Below are 20,697 nucleotides of genomic sequence, written 5' to 3'. Positions count from 1 at the left end.
GACACGGTATGCAATGAGTACCATTTAAGCAATGATTTACTCTCTGGAAGAACAGTTCATATTCTTCCCACCAAAAGTGCATGGGTCCACAGATAGAAAACAGATACAAAATACAAAATAGATACAAAATTTTGGAGGGGGAGAATTGTAAATCATTTCTTTGCCGATGGTTATGAAATGGTTGGATGTGAATTAATTGCATAGTATGAATGGGTCCTCACATTGGTGTGTTGTTATTTTTTTAATTATTTTTTTTTCAATGCACTTTAATGTTCTGTATCATATCCAGCATTAAGGGCTTGAATGATAATGTATTGAATATAATCTTTATGTACTTAATAAGTATCATGTAACACGTGGGCCCTGTCTTACAGAGTTGCGATTGATATGATCATTTGTAACTCTATGGAAATCCATCAGTGTCATAATTTTTTCTTAATGAAATTTGCACAATGTCCTTTGTAAACAAAGAGAAGCACAGTGAGTTTTCAAGAAATCAATGAATGCATGAATGTACATCATAGCTAGAAAATATTTTGAACAAACATGAATTATACATATTGACGTTGCTGGCCGTCCATAGTTACGATTGATCGGATCAATCATAACTCTTTGTAAGTCGGGGCCCTGTTTTACAAGAAAATTTGTGCAACAGCCAGTCTTAGTATCAACTCTTATGAGAGACAAAAATCTCATGCCAGGTTCTTTTGGGTTCTTTTTAACAGAGGTACATACTCAGTTTTTTGTTTACATGAATAAGTGTGCTGCTATATACACACTGCTACAGAGATCACTTTTACTAGAATTTGTATTCGATCATTGATTGTGCAACTTGTCATTGCAAGCACGCTTCATGAAACGATGCCATTGTACAAAGAGAAAGAATGCTGTAATCTGTTAAACCATGTATAGGCTGGCAGTTGCAGAACTTTATGAAAGGATTAGTTGTGTATGATAGTTAATACTTGATGTGATAATTCGTTAGCTGAATGGTAGATGATTTATGGTAGCTTTCAGTATAAAGAGCATGATAAGCATGAAATTTGCATCATAAATTGTTTGCATTTTAGAAATTCTAACTAAATAGCATAACCACAGCATGGCAATACAGCTGTTCATTTTTAAATAATGATGGTATAGCATATGTTAACAAAATTAAAGATGAATTTCATTAGAACTGTTTACATTTAAATAAATATTTTATAATATTATTCACCATGATTGCTTGAATTTTGCTTTGATTAGACAAACATTTCTGTATACAGAGCTAACAGGACATTCTGAAATTACCATTAAGAGAAATTAAAATTAACATTTGGCTTAGTTGTAGAGAAGTTGTCTAATCATTGCAAGAAGTATTATTGGCAGACATATGGCTATATTAGTCATTGCAACTATTTTGTAATGCTTAGAGATTGCTTCAAGTCGATACTAGTTACTGCATTTACAATCATGCCTTACAATAGAACTAGATATTTTTGGTCACTCACATTAGATTTTACCCCTTATGATTATAACCATGTGTGTCAACTAAATCTGTCTTTTGGTCTTTTTTACCCACATTCTCCCAACATCTTTCACTTCTTTTTTTCACCCCCTTTCCTTTTTTTTCCCTGTTTTATTTTTTCTTCATTTAATTGATTTGTTCATCTGTTTTTCCCTACACCTTTATTTTATTATGATTAATTATTACACCTCACTGTTCTCCTAACATTACTTTTTATATTTTCATTTTCATCCATCTCCCATTCCCCCTTTTTTTTCATGGTTATGAATAACTGAAATAAATTTAATTTGTCCTTCATCTACTCATTCACTTTCTTCTCTTTTTTTTCTTTCTCTCTCTCCCTTTGTCTTGTTATGACTTGCTGTGACCCCAACTCCTCGTTCTCTCACCCTTCTTTCCTTTCTTCTCACCTATTACCTGGTAATGCCTTGCTGCATCTGGTTTGCATCTATCTCTCATCTGGTGTGATGTGTTCAAACTAACAGGCAGAGTAACAGGTATAACCACATTATTAGCTTATATTCTAGTTTTCATACAGCCATTAGTAGTGTAGAAAATATGCTTTACATATCTAGGGTCTACAAAATGGCCAATGAGTGCAAATTTGATTTGTCTTTTTTTTTCAGACCAGCATTCAAAACACTAGCAAAACTTCACATTTTTTAAATTGAAGTGTCATGTATGGCATTGTTCCATTTGACAGACATAGATGTGCTTTTGATGGAACAGTCATTCTCCGAAAATGATGAAAAGCAAACTCAAAGTGGAGTGCCCATTAAGGCAAACACATTTCAATGAAGGACTCAAGATTATTAATTGGATACAATTTTGATTTGTCATCAATTTGAATCCTTTCCTGCATGTAGTAGTTGATTTTGTGACTTAATGGCCTTGTGTAGTGGAGGTCATATACATCTATGTTCTTAGATTTAGCACCATTGAATATTGCATTCAACCTTCAATTAGTTTATTCAACATAGATTTCACATGTACAAGAAGTGCATGCCCAAAATATTAATGTGATGGTGTTTGTCTCTTTCATTATTAAAATGTAGTTTCATAATTTATAATTATTTATTATCTGAATATTTAGATTCTAAAATTGCCAAATGTGTTACTATAATTCAGATTTGAAAATTATCAAGTTGGTCGTAAAACATTTTTCAGTGAAAGTATGTAATTTTTCGCATATTTTATACTCTTGATTTTGTTTTAATTACTTTCAAAATTACAGATTTTAGAATACTACAAGCAGAGAAAGGCAGTCTTTTTTATGATAAAATTGTGTACTAAATTGGTGAAATCAATTTGCTGCTATGTATGAATATAATGTAGAGGAATATCAGTAAAGGGGATAATGCCCTCTTCCTCCAACATAGGCATCAAGCAACCATGGTTAGGTTAGATTCTGTGCCATTGCAATATGTTGCAATATAGAATTATTGCTAGTCATAGAAAATGCTGCTAAATCTTTAATTCCCTTTTGATTGTGACAGCTTCAGTGAGCTCAGCATCGACAGGCCCAGCTGACCTGGCCGGTTCATCGTATTCCAGTAAGTCACACACCCAGCCGTTTGACAACAAGGGAGGCTTTCATACGGGAACCCCACCCCCGTTCAACTACCCCCTGACGGCAGTAACACAAGCAGGTGCATTGAACCCAGCAGCAGCAGCCGGTGCAGCCCAACAGGCCCATTACCCCCCATTCGTACCCATCCTACCGCACCACTCCGCCATGTTGGCTCATCAGCTACCGGGTGACACCCAGGGTGCAGGATCAACTGGACGATCGCAGGGTGGGGCTTCACAGAGCTCCAAGACCAGCAAACCATCATATGGTACCAACTACTGGCCCAACTAAGATCCCAACTGACCACTTTCACCACCAACCTGCATCTGATTTATGAAAAAAAAGGGAAGATGACACAGTAATACTGTTCTTTTATCATTCATAATCACTCACATTGATTTGTATGGTGTTCCTTATCATCAATCTTCAATTTTGGGTTTGCTTTCACAAATTGCTATTGATTCATCTAAATCTATTTTCGACATACCTTTATATTTTGTGTGATACGCAGAATACAGTGTGTGCAGGTGCAGTGGTGCATAAGCTATCCTCATTGATCTCTTGTTATGAAATTTAAACCTTAATTTTAGAATGTGCTCTACATTTAATGCAATTAATTTTAGTTCAAAATCCATGTTTATACTATGTTATAACTTAAAAAAATTGTAGTGTGTGTCTTTATGGAGCTTTGTGTCATGAAATAGATTGGAAATCTGATGTAGAGTATGTATTAGCTTTCTCTATTCATCCTTGTAATATCTACCAAAGAATTAGTCACTAACTTTCTGCAATATTTCCATTAACATAGAACATGTCACAGGTTTATATAAAGAATTGTATGTTCCAGCTTATCACAGGTGGAGAATTGTTAATCATTCTTGCTTGTGTTTAGTCTGTGAGAGTTGATAATTTCATTATTTTGCATAAAATGCAATGCTAACTAGCCACACAAAACTCTTATTATTGATGACCTTCATACACCTTAATTACGGTGAAAAAACTATGAAGAAAAATGTGCTGCATTAGAATAGAGTTAAAACAAAGTATAATTTGAATGTGAATTAAACCAAATTTTTTGCTGCTTTGTCCATCAATATTCCTGAAAACCCATATAAAACCTCAAACCAGAGAGATCAGTATGTCCTTTGAGAATCTAATTCAGTATGCAACAATAAAAGAAAGAAAAAAAAAAGATTGAATGTCAGTTATTTTTAATTTCTGTTTCATGCCAGTTTTCAATTGATGCTCTTAAACCATTGAGATAGGCAGATTTGAACCATCAGTAAGAGTATATTTTTGCATGATTAAATCCCTTCTTCGTAGCATGTTCTTGGGAACAGGTATGACTCTTTCATTCCTATTCAATCTTGCTATGTGATCATAACCTCAGCTTGTCATGTGTGAATGCATAAATTTCTGCCTATAATGATTCATATTGATTCATTAACATACTATGTATGTTAAAACAGATTGCTCCTTTTCTCTTTGTTTTCCCATGGTGATACTTTAGCAGATGTCGTATTTCCTGTGTACAATGGATTTTGCATTAAGGTAAATAATATATGAAACAAGTTTTTTTATTAAGATTTAGACCCTATTCATATGTGCATATTAATGGTTTTTAAAAAGCCAACAATAAACGCTATCGTTTTGGTTGATGCATTTTCTGAATTCTCCAAGATATCATTTTTCTGTTTGTTAGTAAACTGATATTTGGTATTTGTTTGAATTCCATCATCCTTTTACAGAAAACAGCCTGCTCTATTGATGACTTGTGCTACATAGAGGTTATCTTCCATTATTCACATTGTGCTATTTTGATATCAGTTTGTTTATGGTTCCTAATGGAGACATGGGGGTGATGATTCACAAATATTTTAGTATGACAAACAGTCGTGCTTAGGTGCCAGTGCGTAAATGTACATGTTATCAACTGAGAATTTAAGTGTGATTTTTAGTCAGACTTAAATCTTTGGGAATCGGCCCACTAGTGTCTGTCTGAAAGGTTAATTACTTTAGAAGCAAGCATGTGTCACATGGTTGCCAAATTATCTATCAGTTCAAATCCCAGCACAAGAGAAACATTTTCTGTTAATTTGAAAGATAGAGACCAAAGCCAATACTGTGAGAAAAAACTGTCTTGATTTAGTAAATCATCACAAAAGCTAGAAGTGGTTGCAATCTCTATGAATCTGGGCTCAAAATGCAAGATTTGGGTTTCAATGAAGAGTTGATTCTTACACATGATCATTCATCCAACCTTTTGTTTGTAGGGCCAATAAGGATATTATATAGATGATTTCTGTGCTGTAAATTCTTTTTTCATACAAATATTTATAGATTAATCCTTATTTAGAGGCCTGTTTGTTTGATCAAAATAAAAACCATGAAATGGGGAAAGTGTATTGAAGATTCTTGTATTACCCACAGGAGGAATTTCTCACATTCTGGTCAAGTTCCTGTGCATTTTCTCCTTTTGAAGATACAATAGAGTGATGCATCGTTGTGATTGATATTCTGTCTCGTCGCTGCTTTATTTGACCATTTATTGCTTCCTTATTATTGTGTGGACATTGTCATTTGGTGCAAAGCATTTGTAGTATGGGTTGGGTGGGGGGGGGGTAGATAAAAAAGAAAGCCGCCTTTAAAAACCAAGTTAAAAAGGAGGTTGGCCAAGCACTGGATGAGTATGGGTACATATAGTAGGACATCAAATATTCTATTGAGATGCAGACTGCATATTTAACATAGTCTGTGTTTGGTGTCTTAGAGCATTATTTATAAACTGATCTGTGTAAGCATTGTATCAGGAGGCTTTATTTTTACTCATGTAAGCATATTAGGGATATTTGTACATGTTATCAGAGGCCTGTAGAAACAAGTATCTTCATTTTTCCTCCTCTGGTGTAATTTGTGAAGTGGGTTTGATTGTGTATAGCATCTAGAATTATAAAGTCTATGTTGTGTATGAGAAAGGGGGTGATTTCCACAAAGCTTGCCTTTTTGGACATAGCTGAGTAGATATTTCCCTTTTTTTATTATTACTATTATTTTTTATTATGAAGAAACATTTCTACTCTCCAGTTGGCAAGTTGTACATTGAAACTTTGACAGAGTGTAATATTATACTTGATGGTAAATACCTAGTTGTTATAGTGTGTAGCAATGTAAACACAGAAGATGTTTCTATTTTGCGTTCAGGTGTTTTTTCTGATATGTAATAATGCCCTGTAAATGAGATTTAAAAAGTCTTGGCTGTAAAGAAAACAAAAAGAAGTTAATTACACCGAGTCCTGTTGTTCTTTCACAAATATATTTATTTGTCAAATATCGTAAGTAGGGGTTTAATGGATGTGTTGATAGTCAATTTACGATTATAAAACATATACCAAGAATTATCGAGAGAGGGAGAGAGAGAGAGAGAAAGGAAAAGGACAGGAGGTGGAAAGTGTGAAGAAATAGAACATGTAGGTGTAGATCAGCAAAAAGAAAATCACTTGGGCTTCACATTTGACCTTATATTACTACTGTACAGAGTGAGTCAGAAAAAATGTCCCACTTTTGTAAAGTTGAATTGTTTAAAATATGAATATTTAATCATTAGTTTCATGATATGTCTTGATAGAGGTATCCTCCAAGTACATTCAGGTACCATTTTCATTTGATCCCGTGCACGCATGACTGAACATCGGACAATCTTTAGAAGACTGTCAGATCTCACTTGCGCCAAGTTACTGGGTGATGAATAAAACAGTGCTTTAGACACAGACAGACTGGAATGCTCTCTCTCTCACATACGCACAACACAAATGGCAACAACTGGTTCATAATTTTCTCTTTTCTGATTAAGCATTGATTTTTAGCAACATCGCTGAATGTTTAAGTGGCAATTCCCGACAATCTTTCCCTTAAAACACATTCACTACCACCATCATATCATCATCCTCATTGTCATCATCTTGATCTTGATCTTCATCATCATCATCAAGTGCACATAAATCCAATATGCTGGTTATGTCTTTTGTTGGTTAACAATGAAAATTCACAATGGATGTCTAAGCTTTGTTGCACTTGCCTATAAAAGGGCTTGCCTGATATGGCAGCAGTCACTTGAGCCTCTTTTTACAGTAGCAAATGTACACGAATAATGGTTCGTCCTCAATTTACACCACAACATAGGTCATTTATGGTCACCGAGTATGCAAGGACTCGGAGTGTAGCAGTTGTTTTGCAAGGGTTTCGCCGCCGTTACCCAGATTTTCGGTGTCCCAACAGAAAGACTGTTCTCCGGAATGTTCAGAAATATCACCAAACAGGAACGAGTACCAACCTCAACGCAGGGCATTCAGGTCGTCGCAGAACAGCAAGGAGTCAGCCCAATTGTGTATGTGCATGTTTGAGTGGATCTGCCAGTGCGTGTGCATGCATGTGCGTACGTGTGTGTGTTTCAGTCTGTCAGACTGTCTTTGTTCAAAAGAGTGTTCTATTCCCCACCTTGTATCTTGGCGCAAGTGAGATCTGTCAGTCTTCTAAAGATTTTCCGCTGTTCAGTCATGCGTGCAGGGGATCAAATGAAAAAGTTTCCTGAATGTACTGGGAGGATACCTCTATCAAGACATCATAAAACTAATGATTAAATATTCATATTTTAAACAATTCAACTTACCAAAAGTGGGACATTTTTTCTGACTCACTCCGTATAAAGCTGATAACTGGAAACATTAATTTTTTTGGGAGGGGGCATTATCAACATTAAGGTAATAGTCGTAGATCACAACCACAAAAAATAGAAATGAATGGGGATGTCAGTTTTGAAAACATGAAAAGTGTCCCAAAAGGGATAGGAAAAGAATTGATATTACACACAATTTCAGTATGCATGTTTGAATCAATGTAAAATAATCATATCATGCACTCTACCGCCTCGGATTAGAGGTGCCTCTAGAACCACAGCGTGATATAAATTTTTGCATTTTTATGACCATATTTCTGCAGAACATGATAGAAACCTCCACACACCAAATACACGTATGACACAAATTGGTGGTTCATGGTGCCCGCAATATGGTCAAATTCATATCAGATTTGGGTCGAGGATGAGTTTATTATGTCCTGCTGAGATATGGTATAAAAAATATGCAGTACGTTTTTTTCTTTTGTGACAGAACTGTTACAATAATTGTACAATATCTTCTCTATTCCCCTCTGTGACATTATAGCAGAGGGTCCCAGTGACAAGCTTCAGAAGGCCTAATAAAAACACATTGTCAAAACATTTTCAATAGATTACTGATGACCCCCTCCTGTCCCCTCTTCAGCAACTCTGAAGAGGGGGCAAATATGCTTCTGAATAGTGCATATACTGTAGTAAGAGAATAGAAATGAAGAACAGAATTCAAGAAATGGTTTCACAGTACGTGTATTCTTTCTTGGGTATCTGTTGGTCCTGAAAAGGATCACCCAAACTTGACGTTTGACAAATGTTCTGGTCGTCTTCAGGAGGATGTCCATGAAAGAATACATGGTGTACCACGTAACCACTCTTTGCTATGGAAACATTTAAGTTACAGAATTAAAGATGAGAGATTGGACCTTTCATCCACATAACTTTACAGAAGAAAATTAAAAACACAAATGAGACAGATTTTGCTTTAACTCATATTCTCTTTTTATACTTGACAAATGCATACTAAGATACAAATTGCAATGTAAGATATTTATGTTGCACAAATAAAACCAACTCAAGGTGACACAGACGACTAAAACCTACAAAAAAATTTGACTGAAAAAGATGTTTATTTTCATGATGCTTGTTCATTCTGATAGCTATTTTTTCCATCAATTTTTTTTTTTTTTTTTGGGGGGGGATATTTCAAATTTCTAAGCCCAGTACACACTATGCGATGCAATTGCAGCAAGTTGCCAATCCCAAATAAGTGCAGCCGTATCACAGGCCAGCGCACACGTTGCAATAGCTCTGCAGCGAGCTGCATCTCGTGGCACCTATTCTTTTCTGTGTATGTTGTCTGCACTTCAGCAGCGCAGCATATTGGCCATAACGTCATTGTCTGGGACAAATCTGGGCTCCGTAACACAAAGGTTGCAACGGATTGCAAATATGAAAGAGCCTCATTGATTGGTCCCTGGTCAGTATTTTAAACCAAATGTGCATGTAACACTGTATTGATTGGTCAGTTCATTTAGCGATTGATTGCTAATATTTGTGTTATGGAGCCCTGATTGGCTGAAATTAGAAAATCACAGAAAGATTTGACGTGTCAAATGTCGAGATTTGGTCTGTGATCCAACTGCAACAAAGCAGATAGCAGTTGCAGCATGTTGTAGATTAAGCGCGGACAGTGGTGGATCGTGACCCGGAGGAGACAAAGCATTGAAAGGGCACAGCATTGTTCACAAACAATACAGTGCCCCTTCCATCATTGTCTCCTCCAGGTCAGTCCGCCACTGGGCGCGCACTCTGTGATTATGTTGCAATAGGATCTTGGAGCAATCGCAGTGCATAGTGTGCACTGGCTTAAAGGGGAGATTTCCTTTTAATCTTGAACCACATGGAGCCATCCAATCAAACTAAGCATTAAGTAATCTGATGCAGAGGTGTAAAAGGAGTGTCCATGATGCAACAAAAGGAAATATCGTTGGAAAACACTACACATCATTAGAGTAACAAGAACCTGTATCTCAAATGTTCAATGGAAATTGCGTTGCATTGAAGGGCAGGCTAACACACAAATTTTCGCTCTTCCCATTTAGAGGACCAAAGTTGTCGCTCAGTCAGGCAGTTGCTGATGTGGTTTATGGCACACCATGTGGAGTGTTATAGAAACAGTGGATAGAAGAAGTGGAAAGTCGAGAAAGTGAAGATTCCTGAAGACGGACAGTCAACCTGTCCAAAACGTCAAGTCTCTACTACTCATCACCTCTACTCGCCGACTCAAACCAGCATCTCCTCATCAGCTCTACTACTCAAGCTGTTCTCACTCAACATTCCTTCTGGTTTACAGTCCTTTTCAGGACTACTTTTAAGAAAGAATACTCTACTCTCAAATCTCCACTTTCTCGCCTATCCACTTCTTCTCTTCTTCTATCCACTGTTTCTATAACACTCCACATGGTGTACCGTAAACCACATCAGCAATTGTACATGCCACCATTTAAACCTTCAAACAACATCTCAGTCAGGCAGTACATGGTTATTACATTTTAACAGAAGGTTTAGTTATAGACCTTGTTAAAGTAATATGATATTCAAAACTTTTCTTGCTTTTATTTCTATACTTTGAATATTTAATTCCTAGCCTATCCACTTCTTCTCTTCTTCTATCCACTGTTTCTATAACACTCCACATGGTGTACCGTAAACCACATCAGCAATTGTACATGCCACCATTTAAACCTTCAAACAACATCTCAGTCAGGCAGTATATGGTTATTACATTTTAACAGAAGGTTCAGTTATAGACCTTGTTAAAGTAATATGATATTCAAAACTTTTCTTGCTTTTATTTCTATGCTTTGAATATTTAATTCCTAGCAAGCAATTTAAAGAGACATCAAACCGCTTTTTTAACATTCCAGGTGCATCATTTTGTGCTATTGAAGCTACCTTACTTATACCTTCCTCTGTTCACGACTCATTCCAATCTGTTGCTTTCTTCATTAGCAACTATCTAAACATAACGTAAAATACAATTTGGTTTTCAAGTTTGCATTACATTCTTAATACCAGTAACAGTGAAGAACAAAAGCATACAGCAATATCAACTCACATTAACACCACAAAAATGCTATCAGCAATCAATGGATGAATAAACTGTATACTATCAATAATAAATACACATATAAAGAGTGGTACGTCATGATCCAAATCTAAAAGGATTCTTTCATAAATATCTAATCTTTATCACAAATATATATACAGCTCTAGTGAAAAGAAACATGACTTGCTTGAATACACACACTTAGATTGCACATGATTACCAGTTTATATAATAGCATCATCATTATTTTTATATACAAATCATAAACTACATTTGTCCTACAATCTATAACGATGTATACTTCCTTAACTACTCTGTCAGACATCTTTGGAATGTACATTTAAATGATTTTTTTTTCAATTGGCACATAGATAGTCATGCATTCATTTTTAAGTACTTTTTTGGGGTGCAAATGTACATTTGAAACTTCATAGTACTTAAAATACACTTCATTTAGTACACTGATTTTCTTATTTTACAATATGAAGTGCTGTCTTGCACTTTTCAATATTTCTCAACATACCATAATGCATAAGTGGCTTTGAATTAATGGTGGATAATGAACATCATATTGTTAAGTAGCATTGAAAATCTGTCTAATAAAGAATCCAGGAGCCAGTAACACAAAGATTAGGAATTAATTGCTAACTTAAAAGAACATTTTTGATTGGCTCCTAGTCAATCTACTGTGCGAAATGCACATGCAACAACAATTTTCATAGGCCATTTCAACTGGCGATTAATCGCTAACCTTTGTGTTACAGGCCCCAGATGTAAATAAAGGGTCTGCAGAAACACAGAGATCCCAACCTCTTGACATTTTACATGTGAGTAGCCCTGAAAGGACTGTCGTTATTAAGTCATTAAATATCTAAAAAAACATATTTCAAAATATCTTCAAATAAATATATCATTTTTACAAAAGTGAAATTATTATTTACAGAGTAAACATCAAATATGAAGAATATTTTTTGTTAGTGTGTATGTACAACAATATACTATAAATTTTTATGTTAAAATACTGGCAAGCTCTGAGGCTATATTTTCTTTTGATAGTCATAAGCAGTTAACACATATTGAAATCTACATGTCTTCAAGTGACCACAGTCACTTTTGCAATGCGTGCGACTCATAGACTTGATTTGATATAATTTTGGTGATACTAAAATCCAACTGCATACACTAATTCTTCGGCGATAAATGTTATTTTTGATCACTTTGAAATATATTTTTCCATCACTGAACCTCACAAATCACAACACATTGACATCTTTCTTTTACTTTTAGAAATTGTTTTTAACAAGACTTCAAACCAGGTCACCTTTATCAAGGTCAAACTTGGATCTGAGCACACGGACTGGTTTGCGTTCACTCTCCTCTAGGTTAGCATCTTCCTGCATCTCAAAACGATGGGATAGAAGGGAACGGAAACCAGCTTCACTCAGCCCCAGGTCGGCCTGCAGGAGTTTAGGCCAGTCGTATGGATACTCAGCGATGGTCTCATGACTGAAGGGAGAATCATCAATCCGTTTGAAAGAGAAGAGAGGGTTGAATGACATTGGTGTGGGTATGTCCGAAGGTGTCGTTGGGGTGGTATCTGGATTGAAGATTGGTATTGTAAGTGTCTCTTCGGTCTGTAGAAGTGGAGGAATGTCTAGATGATGCTGAAACCAAGCCTAAAACAACAACAGCAGCAGAAGTGTTATGAAACGAACATTCCCATTTGAATATAAAGACTGAAGTCAATGCAAAAAGAATGAGTTTTGGGGTGAAATGTCCAGGAATTCACTTAAAATTTATTTAAACAAGTCTGAAAATCATCTAAAATGACATCTTTCCTTCATGGATGAAAAAGTTTGAATTCAGGCCTTAGTCTGGAAAGTGACATATCTGAAAGTCATACATTGTCTAAATCATTTAGACATTATTACATTGTAACCATGTCATAGTACTATCATTAATCTTCCAAATTATTATCTTTCATGTCATGCTATATTGAGTATATATCTTAAAAGAATGAATTTGACCTCTTCCCCAACAAGGTTACAAAATGATTCTGCTAAGAGTATTTTTTTTTAATGTGCATAAACTATGGGCTTACTTCAAAACTGAAAAGACAAATTCAGGTATGAAATGCAATACGATAAGATTTACATATGTAAAGAAAAAAATTCATTGATAAAAAGGGTCAGATGAAAAATATAATTTATGAAGCATGCATTTGGACAGAACGGTAAAATATTTTGGCTCAAATGATAATTACAGTAGTTTTCCCATGCAGGCAATGGTACGTTTCAACCCTCTACTCTATTAAGCACTCTTCCTGAAATCATTAGTCTCTGTTTATTTAGTTCATATGTATGAGTGTATTTTTCTTTATGATGGAACTGGCAGTTCATGTAGTGAAGTAAAAATGAGAAGGGGAAAAGGTCAGATGAAAAGAAGGTTGATTATTTTATGGAATTGCCCAAGTGTAATGAATACATGAAAATGTCTTACCAGATTATTTCTGAATAGGATGCTGATTTTCTTAAGTCCAGCAGCACCTTATAAAAAAAGAAGGATAACAAGTTTGAGTAAACCCATAATAACTGGACTCATGTCTAGTCCATAAGGTGAAACAAAATAATTATTTCCATTTCACTTACTTTCCACAAATTAATCACAATACAAAGCAATATAACTCATCCTGAAATAGTATAAATGACTACAATATGTATAGACCAAAAACAAAAACAATCTTCAGTGTTCCTTTAAAAGTGGAGAGACCTAAAGCAAAAGCTTGTTGTGGATATGAACAAAAAGGAAGAATAGTAGGAAATATACCAAAGAAGAGGGAATCTTTGTAGAAAAAAGTTTGCATAAAACATGCCTGAAAGACAAATAAAAGGAAGGGAGAGAGTTATATAAGGAGATAAATCAGAACCGAAGAAGAAAGACAGGAGTGCAATGTTAAAACTGACTTTCGAGGCACATCATCAAAAATACATTTAAACTTACACTCTGTTAGTCTCTTATGGATTTTGGACAAACCTTCATAAATACGCATCTCAAATGCTTTCTGCTCTTATTAAAACCAACACCAGGGTGAACTTGTTTTGATTATACTATAAAAAGACATTTTTTTATGTATGATTTTAAAAAATAGTTGTAATTTAATAGCTGTGGGCGCGTCGTGGTCTAGTGGTTCTGACTCTCGCCTTTCAAACAGAGGGTCGTGGGTTCGAATCCTAGCCATGGCGTGTTTTCCTTCAGCAAGAAAGTCATCCACACTGTGCTGCACTCGACCCAGGTGAGGTAAATGGGTACCCGGCAGGATTAATTCCTTGAATGCACCAAGCGCCTTTAGCAGCTGGAGCTACAGCCGGGGTAATATATAGTGCGCCACTTGATAGGTAACTACATAGATCGGCGCCTCATAAATGCTATATATTATTATTATTATTAATTCTTGAATACATACCATCTTTCATCCTGTTGACATTGTCAGCTTGCACTTTGTAGTAATCGTCTACAAAACCTAGACTAGATTCATCCCAGTTGTAGTTGGTGAGATCACCAAGTGATCTGAAAAAAAAAAACAATACAAGATTATCAAACAATCACTCTGCTTGCCATGTGAGATCTCTTATGGCCAAAGATTTCCTTATGACTGGCCTTGGTGTTGAGACAAGAATTATCACATAATAAGGGTATATATCATCATTTCATAAACCAAATAATGTACATAAACCTGTATTGAAAATTGGAGTAATTACGTGATGAGTATAAATTTCTGAAACCATTGCTATTGCCTTGTTGAATCTATCTAATGAATTATTTGTATGTTATCACGTAGCATTTTATATACTAGTATTAATTGATATCCACATAACTTGTGGTAATATTTCAGGCTACTTTTGTAGCAGGGAAGTCATTACTAACTAGGACAGTATAGCAAAATTATCAGCTGATTTGGAAATGCTGTTGCCAATTTGCGGAGTGCACTCCAACTAATGAATAAATGTATTAATCTGGGTTCCATTTTATAAAGTTTGTTATTAATAACAAATCTAAATGCTATTAATAGTAAAATGTTCAAATTTCTAAACATTTTACTTTTCTTGTATTTTTTCACAAGCTTAATGAAAAGCAACCCAGTGCTAAAGAGACTTACTCATTTCCAAGGTGATCTATGATGATATCAATCTGTTCTTGTAACCAATCAGAGTTTAGATTGATGAAGGTATGTAGAGGGTTAGGTAACTTCTCCTGTGTTCCTATAAGAGAATGATTCAAATCATCAGTAATTGTAACTACATTCTATTTTATTTTTTTTGCACATCTAATTTGACAAAACATTAAAATTTAGCATACTCTTGCTGGGCTGTTAAAACCTTGTATCACAAAATTTACAGTATTTAAAAAAAATTGTGGGCAGCTAAAAAAGATATTTATTTACAGACAGCTTAACCCACTTAACACTCTATTTTAACCCTCTGTTTCAATGTTTTATGGATTTTTCAATATCCCAGTTTGATGACAATGAGTAATAAAAATAGCTTACCATGGTTTGATGTAGCAGTCAAAGAAAGGAAGGTATAATCTCCAAGCTGAGAAAACTTCTTAATAATAGCCTCTGGTACAGAATCTCCCACAATCCTCCTGACTTCCTGCTCATCACTCAATGTAGCGTACACACAGCTTCCAATAATCTGAGATACATTTAATAACAATCATTATTATATTCATTATCATTATCAACAATGATAATGATGCTGATCATCATGTGGCACATTGTTCATAAAGGGAAACAAAAATCATATTACACATTCCGCACCCTAGGGAGTAATCCGGCTGGCACTGTGGCCTTCACAGTGTTTGGAATACTTCTACACTAATTTGATTTTACTAGATTTGGTTTATTCATATTCCGTATTCAAAAACGACATATTTACTAGCACAAGGGTATAAACAAACACGAACAGACAAATAATACAATAACAACAGATAGAATGGTGGCTCAAACAATAAGTTGACTGGAATCAAGACAGAGTAGATTGAAAAAAAAGGATTGATCAATCAGAGTAATCATTCATGGAAATTACCAAACAACACATATCGCAATTATTTCTTTTTCCTTTCCCGGGCAACCTGGGCTTCTATCTTAAGCATCCTCTTTTCCATTTTCTCTTGGTATGATTTCATGTCAATTGCTTTCATTGTAATGCTAAATAAAATACAAATATCAATATTACTACTATTGAATTCTGTAATTCCTACAGACTTTAGAAAAAAAACTCTAGTGGCATCTTCCAGTTCCAGTATAAAAGTAGAAAAGTGGTTTAATGAGAGCATTACCTGTAGAGCCACACAGTTATGGCAGGATCTGATACTATTGCTCTGGAGTCTTTCTTGAAGTAAGAAGAAGAAAACCTTTAGAGTGGTTGGCAGAGCGATTAGATCCTCAGCAATGCATCTGAGTATTGCTTTCAGTGCTCCAAACATGGTATCTTTCTCTGTAAGAAACATACACAATGATATATATCTTGAGATAGATAAACAAGAACAGGTGGTGTAATACAGTTTTTTAATACCACTAATACTTGGTCTAAAGAGATCATGATTTAAACACATCTTGGCTACATGGTATGATACAATTTTTTTTCTTGATTTTAAAGGGATGGTCCAGGCTGACAATATTTACATCTAAATAAATTCACAAACCAATATGCTGAAAACTTCATCAAAATTGGAAAAATAAATAACTCATGCACATAATCAGTTGTCAATCCAATTGTTTTAGTTTTGGGTAGAAAATTGTTAAATAAACCAAATTTCACATAATAAAATAAAAAGATCAAGTGGGGATATGACATCATCAGCTCAGGTAATGAATATTCATGAAGATACATGTATGCCTAGAACTGTTTCACCGTAACAATGCATATCTTTAAAATTCAATAACTTCGTTATTTGTTATCCGATTTTGATCACTTTGAGCACTTTGTTCTATGAATTTTACTCTATTTATTGAGACATAAATATCTTCAGCCTGGACCATCTCTTTAAATACACTGCTATGCTGTATAAACGATGTATACCTACGCATTCATATACATGTAGTGTAAAACAGCATTCTCCCTTTCCCGCAATAGACATGCACAGTATAACCATTGTTAGAAAAAAACATTTTTCTTGAAACCTTTTTGTAAATAATTAACATTTGGCTGTTCTGCACTTTAGGAACTGAAAGTAGACCATCATACCTTGTTTGTGAGAAGCTGTTCCTGTGGTCCTGTGTTTTGGACGACATCCACAAGGGAGCTCTCCAAGTGTCTCTAAGAATCCACTGGTCTCACTGTAACCTCTTGGTTTCATCAGCACTTCACCAGCCTCTAATACTCCTCTACACAAGCAAATAATAACAAAAAACATTAACAAGAAAATATATTTATCTTTAATCATTATTGAATAGTGAGATATTAAGAATGAATTTCAGACATTTAGTTGTATATGTTCATTTAATTGCAGTACAGTCAAAAATACTTTTTTAAACCAAAAGCCTGTTCAAATAAATTAATCAATATGTATTCAAGAAGAGCCTGAAAACACACCTTCTTTTTAGTATAAATTAGGTAAATGTATAATTTGTTGTTAGGAAATGTAAAGCTCCTACATGTGTTGTTTTTTCCAATCCCATTCTTGATGTAATTATCATCTACTGAAAAAGGTTCTTTTCTTAATTAAATGTAATGTAAACAAACATCCAACCTCTGTCTTCTTCTTACCTGTGGATGAATGGTCTGAGAACAGTAAACAGACAGAGCAACCAATCAGGTACAGATGTTGTCTTGCCTGGAAGGCTATCATATCGGAACATCGGCCAATTGTCTTGTCTGAAATGAACAAAGCAAAAAAAGATTTCAATGATTCCATTAATATAAGAGATAAAAAATCCAGAACTGAATTGAAAAAGTTTGCACAAGTTTGGAATTTGTAAGAATTTAAAAATTCCCATTTTCATTTCATATTACCCATTGGTCAGCAGGTGTACTATGGTAACTATTAAATTTCATATAATTTCAGAGCAACATGTATGAATCAAAATAGCATTCTTTATCTCAAAGCAGTGGTTCTGGTGAATATGTAGAAAATCAGCGTAAAAATTCAACAATTGAGTTAGAGATATAAATACCTCACATAGAATTTTACTTATGAATTTGTGAATATGGCCGAGTAATTGAACATATTTCAAGCCACCTTTCAAGATTTTTTACGGTGCCGTGATTGGCACACATAACTCCTAACCAATGCATATAAAATTGGAGTAGTTTGCAGTGTGGGGGAAACCCCAATTAGGAAACACTAAACATGAATCCTGAAAGAAGAATAATCTACCGTGTATATTAGGCCTGGGTTGGAACGGACAGAATACCTGAATCCGTCCAATGTGTGCGAATTCCAGTTTTGTTACGAGACGGATATAGAGGGTGACTGACTCTAAATGCGTCTCATAGCTTAGCTACTAACAGAGAATATGATGGCCACATAAACATCGGCAAGTTTTTTTCCCCTGTCTTCTCATATTTTTTTTTTATGAGTGTTCGTTTTAAAAAAGATGGCCACATAAACATCTGCAAGTTTTTCCTGTTTTCTTATTATTTTTCTTCTTTTTAATGAATGATTGTTTAAAAATAAAATCAATAATGTATAATCTGTGACTTCTTTTTATTTCCCTGTTAGTGAATTCATTTATTGGGATACTGGATTCCTGCCAGCGCAACACCAGCAGATTCCGGAACAAAAATATTCTGACATGACTCGGGCCTATAGTATATCTAGTGGAGCAGGTTGTGAAATGCTTTGTAACCAGAAGAAAAGGAGCAAATACTCCATGGATTAAACTGGATTGGATGCTAAAAAAGGGTGATTTACTTTTCAATGACAGCCATAAGAACTGAGCCAAGAGTTGTAGGGTGATCAGAACAGAGAACTAAGACATCAATGAGAGGCTGTAGGATAGAGGAGAGCTCATATCTCACTGAAGCACCAGTGTTTGACATCATTAGTGTGGCTAGTAGAGCATCTCGAGAGAGCAGAGTCTGAGATGTACCAGAAAAAAGGTATTTTATTAATGCTTTCATAATAATTAATGCTTTCATAATAATTGGTAATTCACAATAAACAGGGAAAACCATCTGGTAAAAATCTATTTTAATGAAAAGAAAGAGATAGAAATCAGAAGGAAAATAATCCAGTGAAATATGTCACAAAATGAAAAATTTATGAAAGCATTAAATGTCACATGAATTTCTGTAATAATCCTCAAATTGGCAATGTTGTTAGAAATAGGTATGCTTTTTTTAGACAACCCTCTGTATGTCTCCTCCTGAAAATTTTCAGGTTTTCTTCATTTTCTGTCAAGATCTGACCTACAAAATTGTGTAGTGTAAAATACATTTTTCATTATACATAGATCTAGAATGGGTATTTTTCAAGAGAAAAACTCAATGTAATACTTATTGCTCGTTAACTCAAGTTTAGACTATTAGCATACCTGCAGAGTAAGAACATCATTAAGAGCTGGTTGGTTAGCGAGGAGTTTCAGCAAGATGAATGATGCAATCTTGTCGGGTAGGAAATTCCATCTTGAATATGAGATAGATCAGAAATCATTTTCAAATCTGAAAAGTGCCATCATCTCTATTTTCCATCACATATTGCCTTTTCTTTTTTTACGAACACTTTGTCAATCTTCTAACTACTCACCATGATGTTATCTTGCTAATCCATTATAAGAACCTCATCCTTATATTGATTCTCATCATGATTATTATGATCACCCAATGAAAACTAAATTGCATTAACCTTTGTTTTGTGCATCCTCTCTTCTCATTCTACCTCTATAAAAGTTTCAGAGATTAATGAAGAGACATGATAGCTCAATAATATATTGATTCACGGTTAAAACCAAATCAATTTGCTTTTTGTATCTATCCATTAGTAAAGCGCTATCCTAACAACATCATTTGGACATGAATATAACACATCAATCCCCTGGTTCCTTTCTCTAAGCATAGCAACATTAATCTAAACTCAAGTGAATTAAATCACAAAACACACACACACAATTCAAGTATTACCCTTGTTCTAGCTGCTCAAACAGGGCGGGTCTAATCCATGCAAGCCACACCCTCTGATCACAGTCCATAGACCCCGCCCCTTCCTTGTCCACCGTACTGCGATGTGTAACACTCTTTTTCTGATAACCCTTCTTGTAGATCTTATAGAGATCTGAGAGGGGCGAGGTCACCACCGCCAGGGCCCCCAATAGGCAGGAGGCTGAATTGTGGATGTTGAGAAGGGATGAGTTAAGGGGGTAGTGAGGGGTGGAGGAGAGTAAGGATTGGGGCGAGACCAGCTGTTGAGGGGTACTACAGGCAGACCAGAGATGTGTGAGGGTTGTCAATAGAACCGATGTGATATCAGCCCTGCACATCAAAAATAAAGAAAAAGAATATGGTAAATTCATTTTGATATAGAATTATTCTTCCATCCAATAGGACTCAATAACATTGAGGGATAGCATATTAGTACACAATGCAAAGTGCTAGTTTTGGAATGCATCCATGGAGGTGTTTTGCAAAAATATTTCTAAAGTTATACATAGCTTCTAAACAATTTTATTTACTAGAAAATGGATGCCAAACATGTTTGTATGAACTATTTGTTACTGCATTAGCAAAGGTCAAATAACAACTGACTTTTTTGCAGATCAAGTTGTATTTGCAGCAACTTAAATAAAATTATCAGAAATAGGGTGACCCCTTGGTGTAATGGTAAGGACAAACTATGGGCTT

The 20,697-nt window shown here is 35.0% G+C and overlaps 2 protein-coding genes across 2 annotated transcripts in view; one reads left to right on the top strand and one right to left on the bottom strand.

The window, feature by feature from the left end:
* LOC121416172 (ubiquitin-associated protein 2-like) overlaps positions 1-3,694 on the top strand; it is a 40,499-nt gene extending 36,805 nt beyond the window's left edge. The window contains exons 24-25 of the mRNA XM_041609654.1: positions 1,993-2,004; positions 3,004-3,694. Coding sequence (XP_041465588.1) covers positions 1,993-2,004; positions 3,004-3,368 — 377 coding nt within the window. The 3' untranslated portion in view covers positions 3,369-3,694. The remainder of the gene's footprint in view (positions 1-1,992; positions 2,005-3,003) is intronic.
* Positions 3,695-12,077: 8,383 nt separating this feature from the next.
* The window catches only part of LOC121416171 (uncharacterized protein KIAA0825-like), a 28,458-nt gene continuing 19,838 nt past the window's right edge, over positions 12,078-20,697 (bottom strand). Inside the window, exons 15-25 of the mRNA XM_041609653.1 lie at positions 19,981-20,328; positions 19,395-19,485; positions 18,773-18,939; positions 17,626-17,733; positions 17,104-17,243; positions 16,196-16,353; positions 15,402-15,549; positions 15,012-15,114; positions 14,319-14,422; positions 13,355-13,401; positions 12,078-12,531 (exon numbers count right to left, since the gene is read on the bottom strand). Of these exons, the coding sequence (XP_041465587.1) occupies positions 12,163-12,531; positions 13,355-13,401; positions 14,319-14,422; positions 15,012-15,114; positions 15,402-15,549; positions 16,196-16,353; positions 17,104-17,243; positions 17,626-17,733; positions 18,773-18,939; positions 19,395-19,485; positions 19,981-20,328 (1,783 nt within the window). The 3' untranslated portion in view covers positions 12,078-12,162. The remainder of the gene's footprint in view (positions 12,532-13,354; positions 13,402-14,318; positions 14,423-15,011; positions 15,115-15,401; positions 15,550-16,195; positions 16,354-17,103; positions 17,244-17,625; positions 17,734-18,772; positions 18,940-19,394; positions 19,486-19,980; positions 20,329-20,697) is intronic.

This window comes from Lytechinus variegatus, chromosome 5 (genome assembly GCF_018143015.1).
Source record: "Lytechinus variegatus isolate NC3 chromosome 5, Lvar_3.0, whole genome shotgun sequence".
Taxonomy (NCBI): Eukaryota; Metazoa; Echinodermata; class Echinoidea; order Temnopleuroida; family Toxopneustidae; genus Lytechinus; species Lytechinus variegatus.
The sequence above is the reverse complement of the archived record's forward strand: the minus strand, read 5'-3'. Positions and strand labels throughout refer to the sequence as shown.